Source organism: Camelina sativa, chromosome 9, assembly GCF_030686135.1.
Source record: "Camelina sativa cultivar CO46 ecotype springtype chromosome 9, ASM3068613v1".
NCBI lineage: Eukaryota > Viridiplantae > Streptophyta > Magnoliopsida > Brassicales > Brassicaceae > Camelina > Camelina sativa.
In genome coordinates this window covers 10,024,778-10,041,584 of record NC_141888.1, presented here as the reverse complement: position 1 = coordinate 10,041,584, position 16,807 = coordinate 10,024,778, and the positions used below count along the sequence as shown (strand labels likewise).

The following is a 16,807-nucleotide window of genomic DNA, read 5'->3' as shown; positions in this document are numbered from 1 at the left end:
CATGGCCTCCCATACAAAGCCTCATAAGGAGCCATCTTAATACTCGCCTGATAAATGTTATTGTAAGCAAACTCTACCAGGTTCAGGTGATCTGCCCAATGGCCACCCCAATCCAACACACACATCCTCGGCAAATCCTCCAGCGTCTGGATCGTCCTCTCAGACTGTCCATCTGTCTGGGAATGATAAGCTGTACTCATATGCACCTTAGTGCCCATCTCTGCCTGAAATGCCTTCCAGAACATCGAAGTGAACTTAGAATCTCTGTTAGACACAATGCTCGCTGGCACCCCATGCAATCTGACTATCTCTCTCACATACTTCTTAGCCTAGACCGCTGCTCTATCAGTCTTCTTAATGGCTAGAAAATGTGCTGACTTAGTCAACCGGTCCACAATGACCCAAATATCATCAAAAGTCCGTGACACTGGCAATCCTACCACAAAGTCCATAATGATCATATCCCACTTCCACTCAGGAATGGGTAGACTCTTCAGTAACCCGCCAGGAACCTGATGCTCAGCCTTCACTAGCTGACACACATCGCACCTCGAAACCCAACTAGCCACGTCCTTCTTCATCCCGACCCAATGATAGTACCTCTTGAGGTCACGGTACATCTTAGTCGCTCCTGGATGAATGGATAACTTGCTCGCATGAGCCTCTCTCAGAATCTCCTGCCTCAACTCCTCATCCTTGGGCACACAAACCCGACCGTGCACCAAGATAGTACCATTATCTGAGACCTGATACTCTGAATCCACATCCTTAGAGGCATTCACCAGCCCCAAATCCTTCTCCTGAGCCAACCGCACCCTACTCAGAAGATCTGCTCTATCTACTGCTTCCAAACCCAACGGTTCCTTTGAAACATCACATAAGCTCAAAGCACTGATCTCCCCTACCAGAGACTCCATCTCCTGCTCCTGAGCCGAAGCCACCCTCTTCCGACTCAGAGCATCTGCAACCATATTAGCCTTACCAGGATGATAGGCTATCTCCAAATCATAATCCGCCACAAGTTCCATCCACCGCCTCTGTCTCAAATTCAGCTCAGGCTGAGTGAATATATACTTCAGGCTCTTATGATCTGTAAACACCTGTACCTTTGCACCATAAAGATAAGATCTCCAAATCTTCAGGGCAAAAACTACAACACCCATCTCCAAATCATGAGTAGGATAGTTGCCTTCATGCACCCGCAACTGCCGCGAAGCATAGGCAATCACCTTCCCATGCTGCATCAGAACACAACCCAAACCAACTCTAGATGCATCTGTATAAACCACATAGAGTTCTCCCTGCTCAAGCAAAGCCAACACTGGCGCAGTAGTCAACATCTCCTTCAGGCTTGCAAAGCCTTCCTCACACTCTTCTGATCAGACAAAAGGAACATCCTTCCCTGTCAACTTAGTCATAGGACGTGCTCTGCTTGCAAACCCCTGCACAAATCTCCTGTAGTAACCTGCCAATCCAAGGAAACTCCTGATCTCTGTGGCATTCTGCGGTCTAGGCCAATCTCTGATAGCCTGAATCTTCTCTGGATCCACAGAAACCCCCTCTGCAGAAACAATGTGACCCAGAAAGCCCATCTCACGCTGCCAAAAACTGCACTTGCTCAACTTAGCAAACAACTTCTGCTCCCGCAGCTTCTCCATAACTGCCCTCAAATGCACTGCATGCTCTTCAGGACTCTTAGAATAAACCAGGATATCGTCGATGAAAATGATGACAGACACATCTAGAAACTCCTGAAACACACTGTTCATCAATCTCATAAACGCTGCTGGCACGTTAGTCAGCCCGAAAGGTATCACCACAAACTCATTGTGCCCATACCTCGTCCTGAGAGCAGTCTTCCTCACATCTGCCTCATCTATCGGTATCTGATGATAACCCGACGCCAGATATACCTTAGAGAACCAAGTAGCACCCCTCAACTGATCCAACAACTCATCGATCCTAGGAAGAGGGTACTTGTTCTTCACAGTGACCCGGTTCAAACCTCGATAATCAATGCACAACCTGAAACTCCCATCCTTCTTCTTCACAAACAACACTGGCGCTCCCCACGGTGATACACTAGGATGAATGAATCCCTTACTCAATAAATCCTCTAGCTGCTTCTTCAGCTCTGCCATCTCTGCTGGAGCCATTCTGTAAGGAGCCTTGGATAACGGTGTCGTCCCCGGCTCCAGTTTAATGGTAAAAGGATCCGACCGAGATGGTGGTAATCCCTGCAAAGACTGAAACACATCCTCAAACTCCTCCACTACCGGAATACCGCTAACCGTAGACTTCCCCACTGACTCTGGCATAGATATAGTAACCAAATAAGCCTCACGGCCCTTCTCGATCATCTTCCCAGCCTGAATGGCTGAGATCACGAGACTCCCTGAAGTCGGTCTAATACCCTGAAAAACCAACTTCCCTCCTGGACGCTCAAACTCCACTCTACCCCGATAGCAATCTAAATGCACCATATGCCGATGCATCCAATCCATCCTGAGAATAACATCATACAGCTCCACTGGACTGATAAGCAAATCCGCTGGCCATGACTCTCCTGCGATCTGAATATCAATCCCTCTAGCTCGTCCAATAACCCTCAGGAACTTGCCTCCCGCAACTCTAACAACTCCAGTACGCTCTCCAGGATCCCCGCTGATCCCCGCACACTCTGCACACTCTGGAGTAATGAAGCTATGCGAAGCTCCAGAATCAAACATAACGTGGGACTTAAACCCGCCCACCAACAAGGTCCCTACACAAACCTCATGTGTTGAGAACCTAACACTTTATCACAGGAAACATAAAAATCTGACCCTACTAAATTCACAAAGATTAAGTACCTGAAATTATACCTGTGATCGCCCCGGCACTGGTTCCACCAGTCTCTACTGTCGTGTAAGCACGTGGCGTCTGCTCAATCTGTGCCACCTGCTGACCTCTAGGCTGCACCTGCTGCAACGCTGCCACTGCTGCCGGCTGCAACTTGGGACAAAAAGGCCTGATGTGCCCTGTCTCCCTACAATGATAACATACCCGAGGTCCTGTCGTCGGTACACTCCTCTTGGGACAACTAGCAACCTTGTGATCCTTGCTCCCACACCCGAAGCAACCCGCACCACTCGGCTTCTGTGTAGCCTCCCACTTCCTCTTGGTGCCCGGATATCCTCCTCAATCTCTGCTGCAGTCTCAACCAGCTCTGCACGCGTAGCATAACTCCATCCTCTACAGTGAACTCTCAACTCATCACGTAGAGCCCTCAAAAACCTCCTGATCTGAGCCTCCTCAGACTCCAAAGCCCGACCCCCGTAACAAAGAAGTCGACTGAACTCCAAGTCCAGCTCCCGCACTGACCGTGTCCCCTGAGACAACTGAAGGAACTGCACCTCCAACCGATCCAATGCCTCTCTAGGAAAATACTTGCGGTTGAACTCCAAGACAAAGTCAGCCCAAGTCATCTCCCGCTGCACTCTCCTAGCAGCCACTGATCTCCACCACAACTCAGCATCACCACTCAAATAGTAGACCCCTATGTCCACCCAAAACTCCTCAGGACATCTCAGAATATGGAAGTAACGTTCCACACTCGTCCTCCAAGCATCCGCAGCAGTAGGATCTGTACCACCCAAAAACCTCTCAGTGAACAGACCCTTCATCTCCTTGAGCATAGCCAAATAACGTCCATGCTCTCCCACATCCGCAACCACTGGCTGCCGCTCCTCCGCCACCACTGGTGGCACTACCTGAGCCTGAGCCGGTACCACTGGTTGTAACCGCTCTAACACCTGTGTTAGCATAGCCGCAAAGTCAGTACCAGGGACTCCACCCGCTGGGACTCCCACACCTGGAACCCTAGCATCACCGGCCACTGGAGCATCAACACCGCCCCCTCCTGCCACACTCACGGAATCCCCCGGAACACCTTGCGACTCGCCAACACCCTCAGTTGTCACACTCTGGTCCTCGGTCTCACTAACCATTGGGACTCTGCCCCTACCACGACCATGTCCGCGTCCACGACCACGTCCACGCCCACGACCTCGACCAGCCACAGCCTCCTCTCTAACCATCTGCACTACCATGTACAGAAGGCTAAGCAAACAATTTCTATTATAACACAGGGAACATAAACTCACCGTGGAATCACACAATCGGCTCGAAGAGGATGTTCTAGGACTCCATGCCACACACAATTGACTAACTCACATAATCAATCAAGACATGCAATCCCAAACATCTACAACAGAAACCTAGTGAACCCAAACCTAGAACCGTAAGGGCTCTGATACCAAAATGAAACGACCGACCTTTTTAAAAAAAAAAAATAATTAATATATATATATATAAATAAACTACAACTAGTGGTCCCATATCTAATAGCCACCTAACCACATTTACAATCACAGCGGAATAACAAAAACCAATATCTAATAATAAACCAATAATAATCCAATATCATAGCAGAATCAATAACCAAATACCAAACAACAAGAAACAAGGAACCAGCAACCTAGCAATGTTTCTAATGACTCAACTCTAGCAACCTAGCAATGCCAGACAACATCCAATCGAGTCCCTAGAACATCCTCCTCTTTATTGCCTTTGATTCCACGATCACACTTTGCCTTTACCTGCACACCACAAATAACAATTGAGATGTGTAAGTATTATCACAAATACTTAGTGAGGCAATCCTCCCATCTACTGGGCTATGCACACAAGCAACAATGATTCCAAAGTTCCAAAACAAGCAACAAATAAACACACAAACCAGGAAATCAAACATCGTCTCGCTGGAAGGGAGGTGTCGACCGACACCAGCCTAGTGTCGACCGACACTGGCTCAATGGTGTCGACCGACACTACCCCACAGTGTCAATCGATGCATGACTTGCTGGTGTCGACCGACACCAAGTGGTGTCGATCGACACTCCCTCTGCAACTGCGATCCTCGCAAAGTCGAGAGTTGAATCTCGCTCCCAATCTCCTCCAAATCGTCCAATACTCAGAACCCAAGCCTTATACCTCCGTAGGAACCTGTGTCAACCAATTCCCAGCAAGAAAACACACAAACAAGCAACAACAAGCAAGAACAAGGGAATCAAAGGCTTAGATTAGCCATGGTCATGCACTCACCTCTTTGAAGGAAGATTTAGACCTAAAGAAACGAATCCAACACTCCCAGCAACCCTCCAACACGTTCCTAGCCTTGGATCTTCAATCCCACAGTAAGATCTCACCAAAAACACCTTGAAATCTCACAAACTCTCTCAAGAACCTTAGGAACTGTTTTTCTCCTTTCTTTTTCTCTCAAACGGCGCAAGACAACCAAAAACACAATCCTAGGTCGTTTTCTTTCTTTTAAACCTCGGTCCAATGGTTTCTTTAAACCAAACCGAACCAAATCGATCAAAAATCCAATCTGGTCGAACCGGAAATAAGTGGTGTCGACGGACACCACCTTGGTGTCCATCGACACCCATCCCCAAAAACCAATTTTTGATTCGCGGATGTTACAGTATGTAAAGCTTATGGTTCCAAATATTATTGGATTATGTTAAAATATTGGGCAAATGCGTTTAAATGAAAGTTCAATTCTATTTTCGCGTTTTTCTATATATATTCTCTATTTATCTTTATGATTTTTCTTATTTTTTTAATACTTTATGACTACTATATCAAAACCAAATTATAAAAACTAAAAATACAATAAAAAAATAGATGTGATCAAGCCAAGTAGGTGTTATGAGCGGGTCCGTACACAGTTCGGGTGAACATCAATGTATGTTATGATAAACGATATGTCTAATCAGTGCATTTGTATTCTATATAAGTCCTTAACTTACTTTAGAAAATAGATATATCTATTATTGCCCTAGTTTTATCGAATTTAAAACTAATGACAAATCGAGAGCGACGGAGTTTGTCTTGGTGTGCAAATAAAGTTGCATTAGAATGCGACTTGAAGCTAAGCGTGTATCCAATTCCAGATCCTTAGAAAACGACATGACACACATACATTATTTTGCACGTACGTCTAATTTTTACCATGTATTTTCATAATATAGAGCTTCCTACCTCCAGTCAATAGTTCAACTAGTAAAATTCTTTAACGAAAACTTAAAGTGATTCGAATGGTTCTTCAACGAAACTATAAATATAATCTGCTTAAATTTTAGGCCTAAAAATGTATGGAATTTGGTCTAAAACATGTTAGTTATTCATAAAAATATATATATATTTAAGAACAGGATCCCTCGACAGAATTATTCGTGAGTTTAATGCAAGAGCAGATTGTTTACCCCAGTCTTCAAGGACCTTAGTTTCAAAAATTTCTTTTGTAAATTTTTTTCTTCCGGTTTGAGCAACCTTCTTTTTTAATTTATTAATGTTTGATTGAAAAAGAAAATATATAAATATATATAGAGATTTCTTGTGGAATTTACAAAGAAAATACACTACAAGAAAAAGTGAATATTGTGACGGAAAAATTGTGACTGTTCGTTGTCATAATATTATAACGATTTAGATACGAAAATTTGACGTATTTAAAACGGTCATATATATGTCACTGTTTAGTTATAATATTGTGACCGACTTAAAAGTAACTAATTTTGGTCACTATTTGTGTCGAATTTGTTACAAAATATTTAGTCACAAATATAATTACGGATTTGTAACTAAATAAGGTAATTAAATTATACGGTTTTTGTGACTATATTTACGTCACTTTTAGTTACAAATATTTTGTAACTACCTAGTCAAAATTAGTCACTATTTTTGTTACCTTTGTGTTTAGTCATAAATTGTGACATAGTTATTACCACTTTTGTTACTCCAATTAAATAATAAAATAGTTTCAATAATAGAAAAAAAAGAGAGCTGAAAATACAATTTTTCCAAAAGAGTTTAAATGACATAAAATAATCTGAAAATTATTACTCACATTCGTTGTCAGTAGTTAATTTGATATCAGAATTCCCATCTTCAACGTCTGATCCAACTTCTTCTTCTAGTATTGGATCATCAAGATCTTCTGGTTGACCATCTGGATATAATAGTGTCTCAATGTGCAATGAATCAGATTGGACAACAGAATTAGTATTATCATGTTGCAGTGCAGTGAAATCCAGATTTTGGTTGACCAATACTTTTCCTCTTGGCTGTATCATAATTGCTGCTTCCCATTATTGATATTTTTTCGGCTGAGTCATTCTTGGATATGGAACATAATATACCTGATCTGCTTGTGAAGCCAACACAAAAGGATCGTACTTTTGATAATGCCTTTTAACATTAATATAATCGATTTCAGTTTGCATTATCTACATATACATACACGTACAAACTAGATGGTGGCTAGTGATTTTGAGAATGAGTGTTCATGTTTTAAAGAACCGGAGTTTGCATGTTTTTTCTACTTGTTTTAATAAATTATTTCTGTTATCAATTACTCGATCGTAGTGTCTCTTGTATAAACTAAAATACCTCAAACTATTGGATATAGAAGAAAGATTTCTGTCGGTTGATTTGGTTGTTTCCGAAATGAAATTATTGCACTTGCCAACAATTGGAAAGAGAGTTCAAAACACGTACGTACCATTTCAAAGAGATGTGGCAACTTGAGCACCTTTCCGTCATTTTTTCCTTGGTTAGTCTATTGGATTTATTATCTCAATAATTTTATTCTAGTTAGATTGATTTTTTTTTTATCATCGTTAGTACATAAAGAAACTACATAGAGTCTTAGTCGTCGCCACAATCATTTGCACGAAATAAATGTGTATGTTGAGAACTAAAGATTAATAACAAATAAAACCGAAAAAATCGAAAAGCTTCTACTCATGTGTTGAGAGCTTTTAGAAAATCAGACATCAAAGCTTCTCTCTTCCATGGCGTCCATTGTTAGACCTTCAGTTTCATTTAATCTACGATAAAAGGTAAATAGATAAGCTTTTTTATCCACTTATTTACTCATAAATTAGATTGGATTATTTAATTTTATTTGATTTGGAAAAGAAATGCTCTCTGACGCTTTTTCTGAAATAACATTTTTTCTTCCGTTTCGTCGCGTTTCGCCATCGTTTACTTCATCGATCAATCTCTCGTCGACATGTGTCTTTCTTCATGGCTAAGAAGAAAAAATCTCGCCCAATTGTCCCCCTCCGCCGTGAGTTCTCTGTCCTGCTCCCAACACTTCTTTCCTTAGAGCTGCTCTTGTTGCAAAATCGTCAGCCCTGATTGCTCCCTCAGGTGCGAAATCCCCAGCTTTGGTTGCTCCCCCAGGTGCGAAATCTCTGGTTTTGACTGCTTTGGTGCCCTCCATCACCAAGGGTGTCTCTCTGGACTCTAAAGTTGCGGCTGCAGTCGATTTGAATCTTCCTACAGATCTAGATCTGAACTTAGCTCCAAATGAGGATATTTCCGCCTCTTCAGCTATTTTCCCTCGGCTATCTCTCCTCTGGCTGCCTCTGCTCCGGTTGCTCCTCCGCCAGCTGCAAATTCTCCACCAGCTGCTCTTGTTTCTCCAGCTCTGGCCGCTACATCTGCCAATTCCTCCCCTGCGGTTGCGCGGTCACGCTCTTACGCTAGTATTGCTCATCCAGGAGCGGGTTTATCAAAGATTGGTTCTCCTACCAAACATGTCTCTGGTGTCCCATTTATTCTTATCCCAGATGAGAATATTAAAGCTGCCAAGAACGAGTTTATGAACTACATCTTTGCCCAGTTCCATGGCCCTCCTCCAGTAATCGATAGGATAATTGGTGTGATCAATGCTCTTTGGGCTCGTACCGGTTCCCGAATCTTTGTCCACCGTATTGGACCAGGTACCTTTCTCTTTCGAGCAACCAATCCTAGAATCCGAGCAATTCTCTTGAGTTGAAACCTGTGGAATATTGCTGGTTGCCCAATGTTTGTAGCGCCATGGTCTCCGGACTTTACTCCAGACATGCCTCCTCTCTCCAAAGCGCAAGTCCTTGTGGAGTTTAGGGGAATTCTTTAGTATCTCTTCAATGATGAGAGCATTGCCCGTATTGCTTCAGGAGTTGTGGAGCCTAAATCTCTTCACCCTAAAACTGCAAAAAAGGAGTCTTTTGAGGTTGCAAAAGTTGTATTTGAAGTCAATCTCTTGGAGGAATTACCTACTAAACTTGTCTCATGCTTTAGTGACGGAAGGGAGTTCCATATCGATGTCAGCTACCCGTGGTTCCTTTCAAAATGTAGCTCCTAAGAGGAGTTTGGTCACTCTTCTTCTGGCTGTCCTAAGAAGGACTAAAGAATACCTACGAAGGACCATTCCAGATCAACTAGTATGAGAGCTCCGCGACGTAATGCTAGAAGTGGTTCACGTTAAGGTCGTCCCTTGTCCCGATCCAAGAGTCCCCTTAAAACGGCTCATTCTGCTCGTCAGCCTGCTTCTCCAGTACGCTCTGCTGCGTCTTCTTAGCCAGTTCAAGACCAAATTCCCTCAGTTTCTAATGGAGAGTCTTCAACTGCTTTGGAGGGAGCAACTTAAACTGAGTCACCTGTTATTCTTGTCAGACGTAAGCATAACATTTGTAAGGCTGTGAGTGCCTAATCCCTTTTGTGTAAATATGTTTTTTGGATGGAACATTAGAGATCTAAATAGCCATAGACGGCAAAAAATGACAAGAGATTGGATTAATATCCACAAACTTCTTTTTGGAGCATTTTTGGGAACTAAGTTACAACCTATAAATTTAGAGAGGGTGCTGGAGGCAATTCCTTTTGGTTGGAAGTTCTTTGGTAACTTTGACAGCCATAATACCACTATAATTGTGGTTGTTTGGGATCCGAGAGTGTTAGTGGTGGTGTACAAAGTTTATGCTCAAGCTATCACTTGTGGTTTTTTCCTCGAGGCGGAGAACATCAATTTGACAGTCTCGTTTGTGTATGGTTTCAATGTAGCAGAAGAGAGGGTTCCCCTTTGGGAAGAGTCGGCCTTCCTGCATTTTTCTACTCCTTTAGCCAGGAGCCGTTGGGCATTTATTGGAGATTTTAACCAAATTCTTAGGAGTGAACATCATTCTGGTTTTCCCGTAGCTGACATTGATTTGCATGGAGTCAGTGACTTTGAGTTTGCAATGCAGGATGCCAATCTTTTTGAAGCACCTTCGAAAGGTCTTAACTTCACCTGGTGGAACCATAGGGAGGAGGAACCAATCTCTAAGCGCTTTGACCATGCTTTAATCAATGAGCATTGGGTTAGTGCTTTTCCAGACGTTTATTTAGAATTCTTATAGCCTGGTCAGTTTGATCATGCACCTTGTTTGTTCTTAGTCCCCAATATTCATCGGGTGGTCAATAGGCCTTTCAAGTTTTTCTGCCCTCTTGTAGAGCACCCAGATTACGCGGACTTGATTGCTTCTGAATGGGCCGCTAACTCTGTCATAGGGTCCTGCCAATTCAAGTTAGTCAGGGCATTAAAGTTGTTAAAGCCTCACTTTTGAATAAGTAACATTTTAGTGAGATTTCCATCAGGGTTAAAGAGAAAGAGGCAAAAGTCGCGGAACTCCAGAAGAGAATTCTCACCTCTCCTTCTATTGAGCTGGCTAGGGAGGAGAATATTGCCACTGAGGCATTGAACTTCCTTTTGTCAGCTGAGGAGGCCTTATATATGCAGAAATCTCGTATTAAATGGTTGGCTCTTGCGGACAGAAACAGTGCATTTTCCGTAATATGGTGATGCAGAGGAATTTTCAAAATCATATACACTTCCTCAGAGACGCAGAAGGCAATAAAATAACGACCCCTAATGAGATTAATCGCCATGCTGTTGATTATTTCAAGTCTATCTTTGGAGCCACATACATGCAGTCTCTCCGGTTTCTGCTGAACTCTTGCAGGATCTGCAACCATTCAGATGTTCTGAATTGCAAGCCTAAGGGCTGCTAAGTGAGGTATCTACAGAGGAGATTAGAGATGTTCTTTTTGCCATGCCAAATAGCAAAAGTCCTAGTCCAGCTGGTTATCCGGTTGAATTCTACATGTCATCTTGGTCTACAGTTGGCCCGGATCTAATTTGTGCGGTTCAAGAGTTCTTTCGTTATTGTCGTCTCCTTAGAGACATGAATGCGATAGTAATTGCACTCATCCCTAAGACACCTGAAGCTGTCTCTCTTGCAGACTTTCGACCCATCAACTGTTGTAACCTGGCCTACAAAATCATTTCTAAGATCATGGCTAATCGGCTAAAATCCCTTCTTATGGATTGCATTTCTCCTAACCAAGCCGCTTTTCTCAGTGGGAGGATCTAGGAGAAATGTTTGCTTGCGTTAGAGCTAATCAGGAATTATGATAAGTCATCTTTTCTTAATAGCGATATGCTTAAAGTGGACATTAGGAAGGCTTTTGACATAGTGTGCTGGGACTTTGTTCTCAAGATCTTGGAGGCTCAACAATGTCCTCCCCTTTTTCGAACTTGGATTAACGAATGCATCTCTTCTCTATGGTTTTCTATCACTATCAATGGCGAGCTTGCAGATTTTTTTGAAGGGAAGCAAGGCCTATGACATGGAGATTGTATCTCTTTGTACCTATTCATCATGGTGATGGAGGTTTTATCACGAATGTTGGATGCATGCCTCTTAAAGGGCAAGTTTTCTGCACATCCTTTCTGCAGTTCTCCCCAGCTCACTCATTTAGCTTTTTTAGATGATCAGCTAGTTTTTCTAATGGCTCTCAGAACTCTTTGCTTGGCATCACATCGATTCTTCAAAAATTTTACTCTTACTCTGGTTTGGACATGAATCCCACGAAGTCTGAGCTATTCCTTGGGGGGTTATGCTGATAAATAATCTACCGCAGTCTCAGGCTTAATTGGGGTCAGACTTGGAGCATTTCCAACTTGCTATCTAGGTCTTCCCTTGAGTCTGACCAAGCTCTCTTTGGCATCTCTCCAACCCTTTATCCAGAAGATTACTAGCCAACTTCACTTTTGGACAACAAGGTATTTTTCTTACGCGGGAAAGATTCGTCTTATTGTCTCTATTATCTATGACAAAGTTAATTTCTGGAGCCAAGTCTTTGTTCTGCAAAAAGCTTCTACAGGAAAGTAGATTCATTATGCTCCACTTTTCTCTGGAAGAACAACTGATTCAGCTAGAGGGGCCAGGGTTGCCTGGAAGGACTTGTGTAAAACAAAGGGGGAAGGAAGTCTTGGTATTCGGTCTCTTGAAGAGTTTGCCATTATTTTCCGTTTAAAACAGGTTTGGTAGATGTTTACTCGATCCAGCTCCCTGTGGGTTAAATGGTTGGATCATAACATCTTTGGGAGACGAAATTATTGGTTAATGAAGAGCTACTCTCGGCTTTCTTGGAATGTTAGGAAGATGGTTGAGATTAAATCTACCGTCAAGGGCATGTTAAGGTGCCAAGTGAAGAATGACCTGAAAGCCTCATTCTGGTACGATTCTTGGACGAGTCTTGGTCCCTTGATTGAGTTCTTTAGTGAGTTGGGACCAAGGGAACTGCAGATTCGTAGAGAAGCCACGGTTTGGGATGCTACGCGTGATGGTCAGTGGTATTTTCCCAATGCTCGTTCATTTCAGGTGGAGCAGCTGCAAGTATGTTTGTCTAATTTCCCACCTCCTTCTCCTAATATAGGCTCAGACTGGTATCAGTGGAGGCAACTATCTGGTTCTATCTCTGTAAAGTTCTCCGCGAAAGGCACTTGGCAACAAATCCGTCAACCCTCCCCTCATGTGTCTTGGCACAAGGCGGTTTGATTCAAGGAATCTATTCTACGGTTCTCTTTCATCCACTGATTAGCTGCTAAGACAAGGTTATCCACTCGAGAAAGATTGATGCAATGGGACTGAATGTTCCAACATCCTTTGTTCTCTACAACTCTAGCCTCGACTCCCATGCACATTTATTTTTTGATTGCGAGTTCTCCAGCTCAGTTCTCACTGGCGGAACGTATTTACTAATCCTCCAACTTCGCTCTCGGATACAGCTTCCTGGGTCTTAACAGTTCAATCTAATCCCTCTCATTTTGCTATCAAGATCTTGAAGATCCTCTTACAAACTACCATCTACATGATATGGAAAGAGAGGAATCGTAGAATTTTCTCAATTGAAGTAGGTTCTCTCACTGCTACTAAAGCTCTGGTCGATCGCACGATGCGGAATCGTCTAATTTCCCTCTCGCCGGAGGATCAATCTGGCACACTCTCTCTCTCCTTGGGTTCTATTTCAGTTGTATCAATAGTCCATATTAGATGTGGTTTAAGCTCTTGTTTTCTTTTGAATGTTCCATTTATTTCTTCGTGGGAGCGATTTATTTTTTGGGTTTCATTGTAAAATGTAAACTTTTTTATTTGGTATAAAATTTAATATTAAATTAAAAAACAAATAAAACCAACATACCCAGTTTAAATTTCTAAAAACTCTAAATATATAAATACAAATTTGAATGGAGATGAAACCATATGGTCAGATATAATATCAATAATTATTTTTGAAACTAAAATCTATGCAAACTAGTTTTAATTGGTAATTTTGTACTCGTAATTTCATAAATGTTATTAAAAATTTGAGAAATTACCTAGAATAATACATAAAAGTAGGTTTATTACTAGAACAACACGTTTAGATTTTCGACTTACTCAAATAATACAGAAAAAGTTTGATTATTACTTTTAAACCAGAGTTGTGTGTTTTATTACTGTATTGCCATTTATAATTAAATTTGGTCGAAAAGAAAAACTTGAGATCTTATGTTCTTGCTCTTGTTTTCCTGTTTTTGTTTTTATTTATTTTTGAATTGATGTTTGTTTGATTTTTGTCAAATCCTCCTTTACTCTGATTCTGCAAGAAAAGAATGGACTGTTGGATAAATTCCCTTAAAATGCAAGAAAAGAAGCTTCACTTCTCCATCAAATAAAAGTTTCAATCTTTTTTTCTTGTTAGGGTTTCCTCTCCCTTTTCTTTGGGATATTTCAATCGGAGGAGAGATATAAAAAAAGATGATAGATTTCAGTCGAGTCCAGAAAGAGCTTCAAGATTGCAGCTGAGACAACGATTCTTCGGGTATCCGGGTCAGCCCGAAAGCCGATAATCTCACCCGACTCACCGGAACCATCCCTGGTCCTATCGGTACTCCTTACAAAGGCAGAACCTTTCAGATCGATATCACCATGCCAGGTCCGATCCCAAATTCTTCTACTTTAAGGGCTTTGATTGTGAAAATTCTAATACCCAGAACCTAGTTTTTGGGGATTATGTAGTTATTGGATTCACTTGATTTTGTTTCGATTGGTGTAGGAGTTGAGATTTTAGGGTTTATGGGTGTTTGATTTGTATTGTGTTGGTGTTCCTAATCGATCTTTTGTTATAAAAAATTGCAGAAGGGTATCCATTTGAGCCTCCAAAGATGCAGTTTTCAACCAGAGTTTGGTAAGAAGATGTTGACTCTGATTCTTATGTTAATCATTTGCAAATTTTATGAATCTGTGTAGTTTTCTTATTGTGATTGATAAATGTGTAAGAGAACATAAGCTTGGTACTAAAGAAGTTCATAGAGATTGAATCATTGTTATGATGCACAAATGTTTATCTATGTCCTTGTGGTATTTGTTTGATAATTGTCTTTATCTGTGGTCAAAAGTTCAATCTCTGGTAAAGTTTTTTTAAGGGTCACTACTGATGTGATTGTATGTTAGTTTGTTCAATCTTTGTTGATGATTCATGTTAATCGAACCTACATGCACCAAAATATTAGTAGCCAGAGCGGTGCAATATGCTTCGATATATTGAAAGACCAGTGGAGTCCATCTCTTACTCCGAAGACTGCTCTTGTTTCAGTCCAGGCATTACTCTCTGCACCAGAGCCCAAAGACCCTCAAGATGTTGTTGTAGCTGAACAGGTTATAATATTCTACATCAACCTTTCATAATCTTCTGTTTTTCCCTGTTTTTTTTAGTCACTTTGAAGCAATACATTATCTCTGATGTTTACAGTATATCAAGAACTATCAAATATTTGTATCAACAGCTCGCTACTGGACTGAGACTTTCGCAAGGAACTCTTCTCTAGAGGAAAAAGTGAGTTGTTGAAATGGATTTAAAAGGTTCAATGTAGTGTCTGGTTTGTGTAGTTAAAAGATTCGTGTTGGATTGATTTGTCCACAGGTCAAGAAACTTGTGGAGATGGGTTTTGGAGATGCTCAGGTTAGGAGTGCTATTGAATCAAGTGGTGGTGATGAGAATCTGGCGCTAGAAAAGCTCTGTTCTGGGTAGAATCTATCAACACAAGCCTCATTAGCGCTAGATATATATGATTTAAATTTGGTTTATAACTCTTATGTGTTGTGTTTCTGCTCTTGCCTGCTGATAAGAGTGAAAGTTCTTTAAAAAGATTATTAAATGCAATGCTATATCCATAAAGGAGACCTTATCTAGTAGATCATTGAGTAAGGAGTGTGTCAGGTTTATTTATGATAGAACTGGTTGGTTTAGGTCGGGTTTCATCATAGAACCGATGGTTTTATGTAGGTATTTCACTGAAATCAGTGTCCTAGTATATTCATTTTCGTGGAATGATCTTAACAAAACAATAGGTTCTAGACTTGAGATTCTTCTTTTGTTTGGTAGGGTCCAAAACAATATGTTTTCTCTGTTTGTCACTTAGATTGACCAATTTCGTCGCTTTCTGAATCCTGAATAACTCTTAACATTGCCTCTTAAACATCATTTGAATTCTGAAAGTATGGCTTCTTGATAATGGTTTCTCTTGGATCTTTGTATCCATGCTTTCAGTTTATACTTTAGATGCATATCCTGTTTGTATATTCTCGTATCTGGACATTGATTTAACTTTTGTAGTCTTTCAGTGAACACAGATATAGTTTCGTTGTTATGTTTCTCTGTTTGTTACTGACTCTATTTAAAACTCTCTGTTTTGTGAATTGCAGTCGGGATACGAACGATTATGCTGCCTGCGGTGTATACAGCCAAGAGACCACAACTATGGAACAACATGTGTATGTCGTGTACCGAAGAACTTGCGTGAAGAGAAAGTGGTTGAATGCGTTCACTGCGGCTGTCAAGGATGTGCCATTGGCGATTAAGTTCTACGGCTTTATGCACAATCCCTCACTGTTTGTTACAATTTCCGATCCAGATTGGTATATCCAAACCAATCCCCTCTGACACCAAATCGAAGTAACCAGATTGATATACAATTTACATCTATTGTCTCTAAAGTTCTCTTCTTTGAGCAAGTCCGTCTCCTTCAAAAGTCTCCGGAATGGTAAAAAAAAGCTTCTTTCTTTTCTACTGCATGATTATGAATGACATCTATATTTTCAGCAGCATAGCTCATGTCCGTCTTCTTGTTGTTCTTTAGGTGTATATATATAAGCTTCTGAGGATATGCTTGAAGATGATGTAGCTTCAAACAAAGCAATAGGACCCTTTGGTTCAAACATGTTGAGAACTTGATCAGTTTAGGACATGACTTTGTGTTTTGTTTATGGTTTGGTTTGATGGTTACATCTTCTCTTCTAGAGTTCATGCTTGTGATGTGTTCACTTTGTATGATTTGGATCTTTTATGGGAAAGCAATGGTATTTTATGATTTTTTTGTTGGCTTTAGATTTTTACAAATCTCTCAAGACTTGTGTTATGTATGAACTGCTGCTAGTTGGTTTATGAAATGATGTATTTCTTTAAGAATGAAGTAATAATAGTAGAGATGTTTGAGAAAAGAAATGTAGCTTAATGAAGTAATAGATGAGAAATAATATCTACTTAGAAGCTATAAGTAGTAGAA

General features: G+C 41.1%; 2 protein-coding genes and 1 pseudogene across 3 annotated transcripts; all 3 read left to right on the top strand.

The window, feature by feature from the left end:
- Positions 1 to 9,341: 9,341 nt before the first annotated feature.
- Positions 9,342 to 11,288, top strand: LOC147938009 (uncharacterized). Its single transcript, XM_087465429.1, has 5 exons — positions 9,342 to 9,577; positions 9,629 to 10,235; positions 10,284 to 10,441; positions 10,513 to 10,661; positions 10,942 to 11,288. The coding sequence occupies exons 1-5, from the start codon at positions 9,342 to 9,344 to the stop codon at positions 11,286 to 11,288; spliced, it is 1,497 nt and encodes a 498-aa protein (XP_087321555.1).
- A 1,074-nt stretch (positions 11,289 to 12,362) lies between these two features.
- LOC147938008 (uncharacterized) lies at positions 12,363 to 12,758 on the top strand. Its single transcript, XM_087465428.1, has one exon. It carries the CDS (start codon positions 12,363 to 12,365, stop codon positions 12,756 to 12,758), a length of 396 nt encoding a protein of 131 aa, XP_087321554.1.
- Positions 12,759 to 13,982: 1,224 nt separating this feature from the next.
- LOC104710810 (ubiquitin-conjugating enzyme E2 27-like) lies at positions 13,983 to 15,423 on the top strand (annotated as a pseudogene). The gene is made up of 5 exons (XR_015564971.1): positions 13,983 to 14,178; positions 14,382 to 14,430; positions 14,741 to 14,910; positions 14,972 to 15,078; positions 15,166 to 15,423. The product of XR_015564971.1 is annotated as a ubiquitin-conjugating enzyme E2 27-like (transcript).
- Positions 15,424 to 16,807: the final 1,384 nt, after the last annotated feature.

Coding starts and splice junctions, on each gene's coding strand:
- LOC147938009 (XM_087465429.1), top strand. CDS start 9,342: ATGCTAGAAGTGGTTCACGTTAAGGTCGTCCCTTGTCCCGATCCAAGA. Junction 9,578..9,628: donor AGCATAACATTTGTAAGGCT/GTGAGTGCCTAA, acceptor ATGGAACATTAG/AGATCTAAATAGCCATAGAC. Junction 10,662..10,941: donor CTTATATATGCAGAAATCTC/GTATTAAATGGT, acceptor AGGTATCTACAG/AGGAGATTAGAGATGTTCTT.
- LOC147938008 (XM_087465428.1), top strand. CDS start 12,363: ATGGTTGAGATTAAATCTACCGTCAAGGGCATGTTAAGGTGCCAAGTG.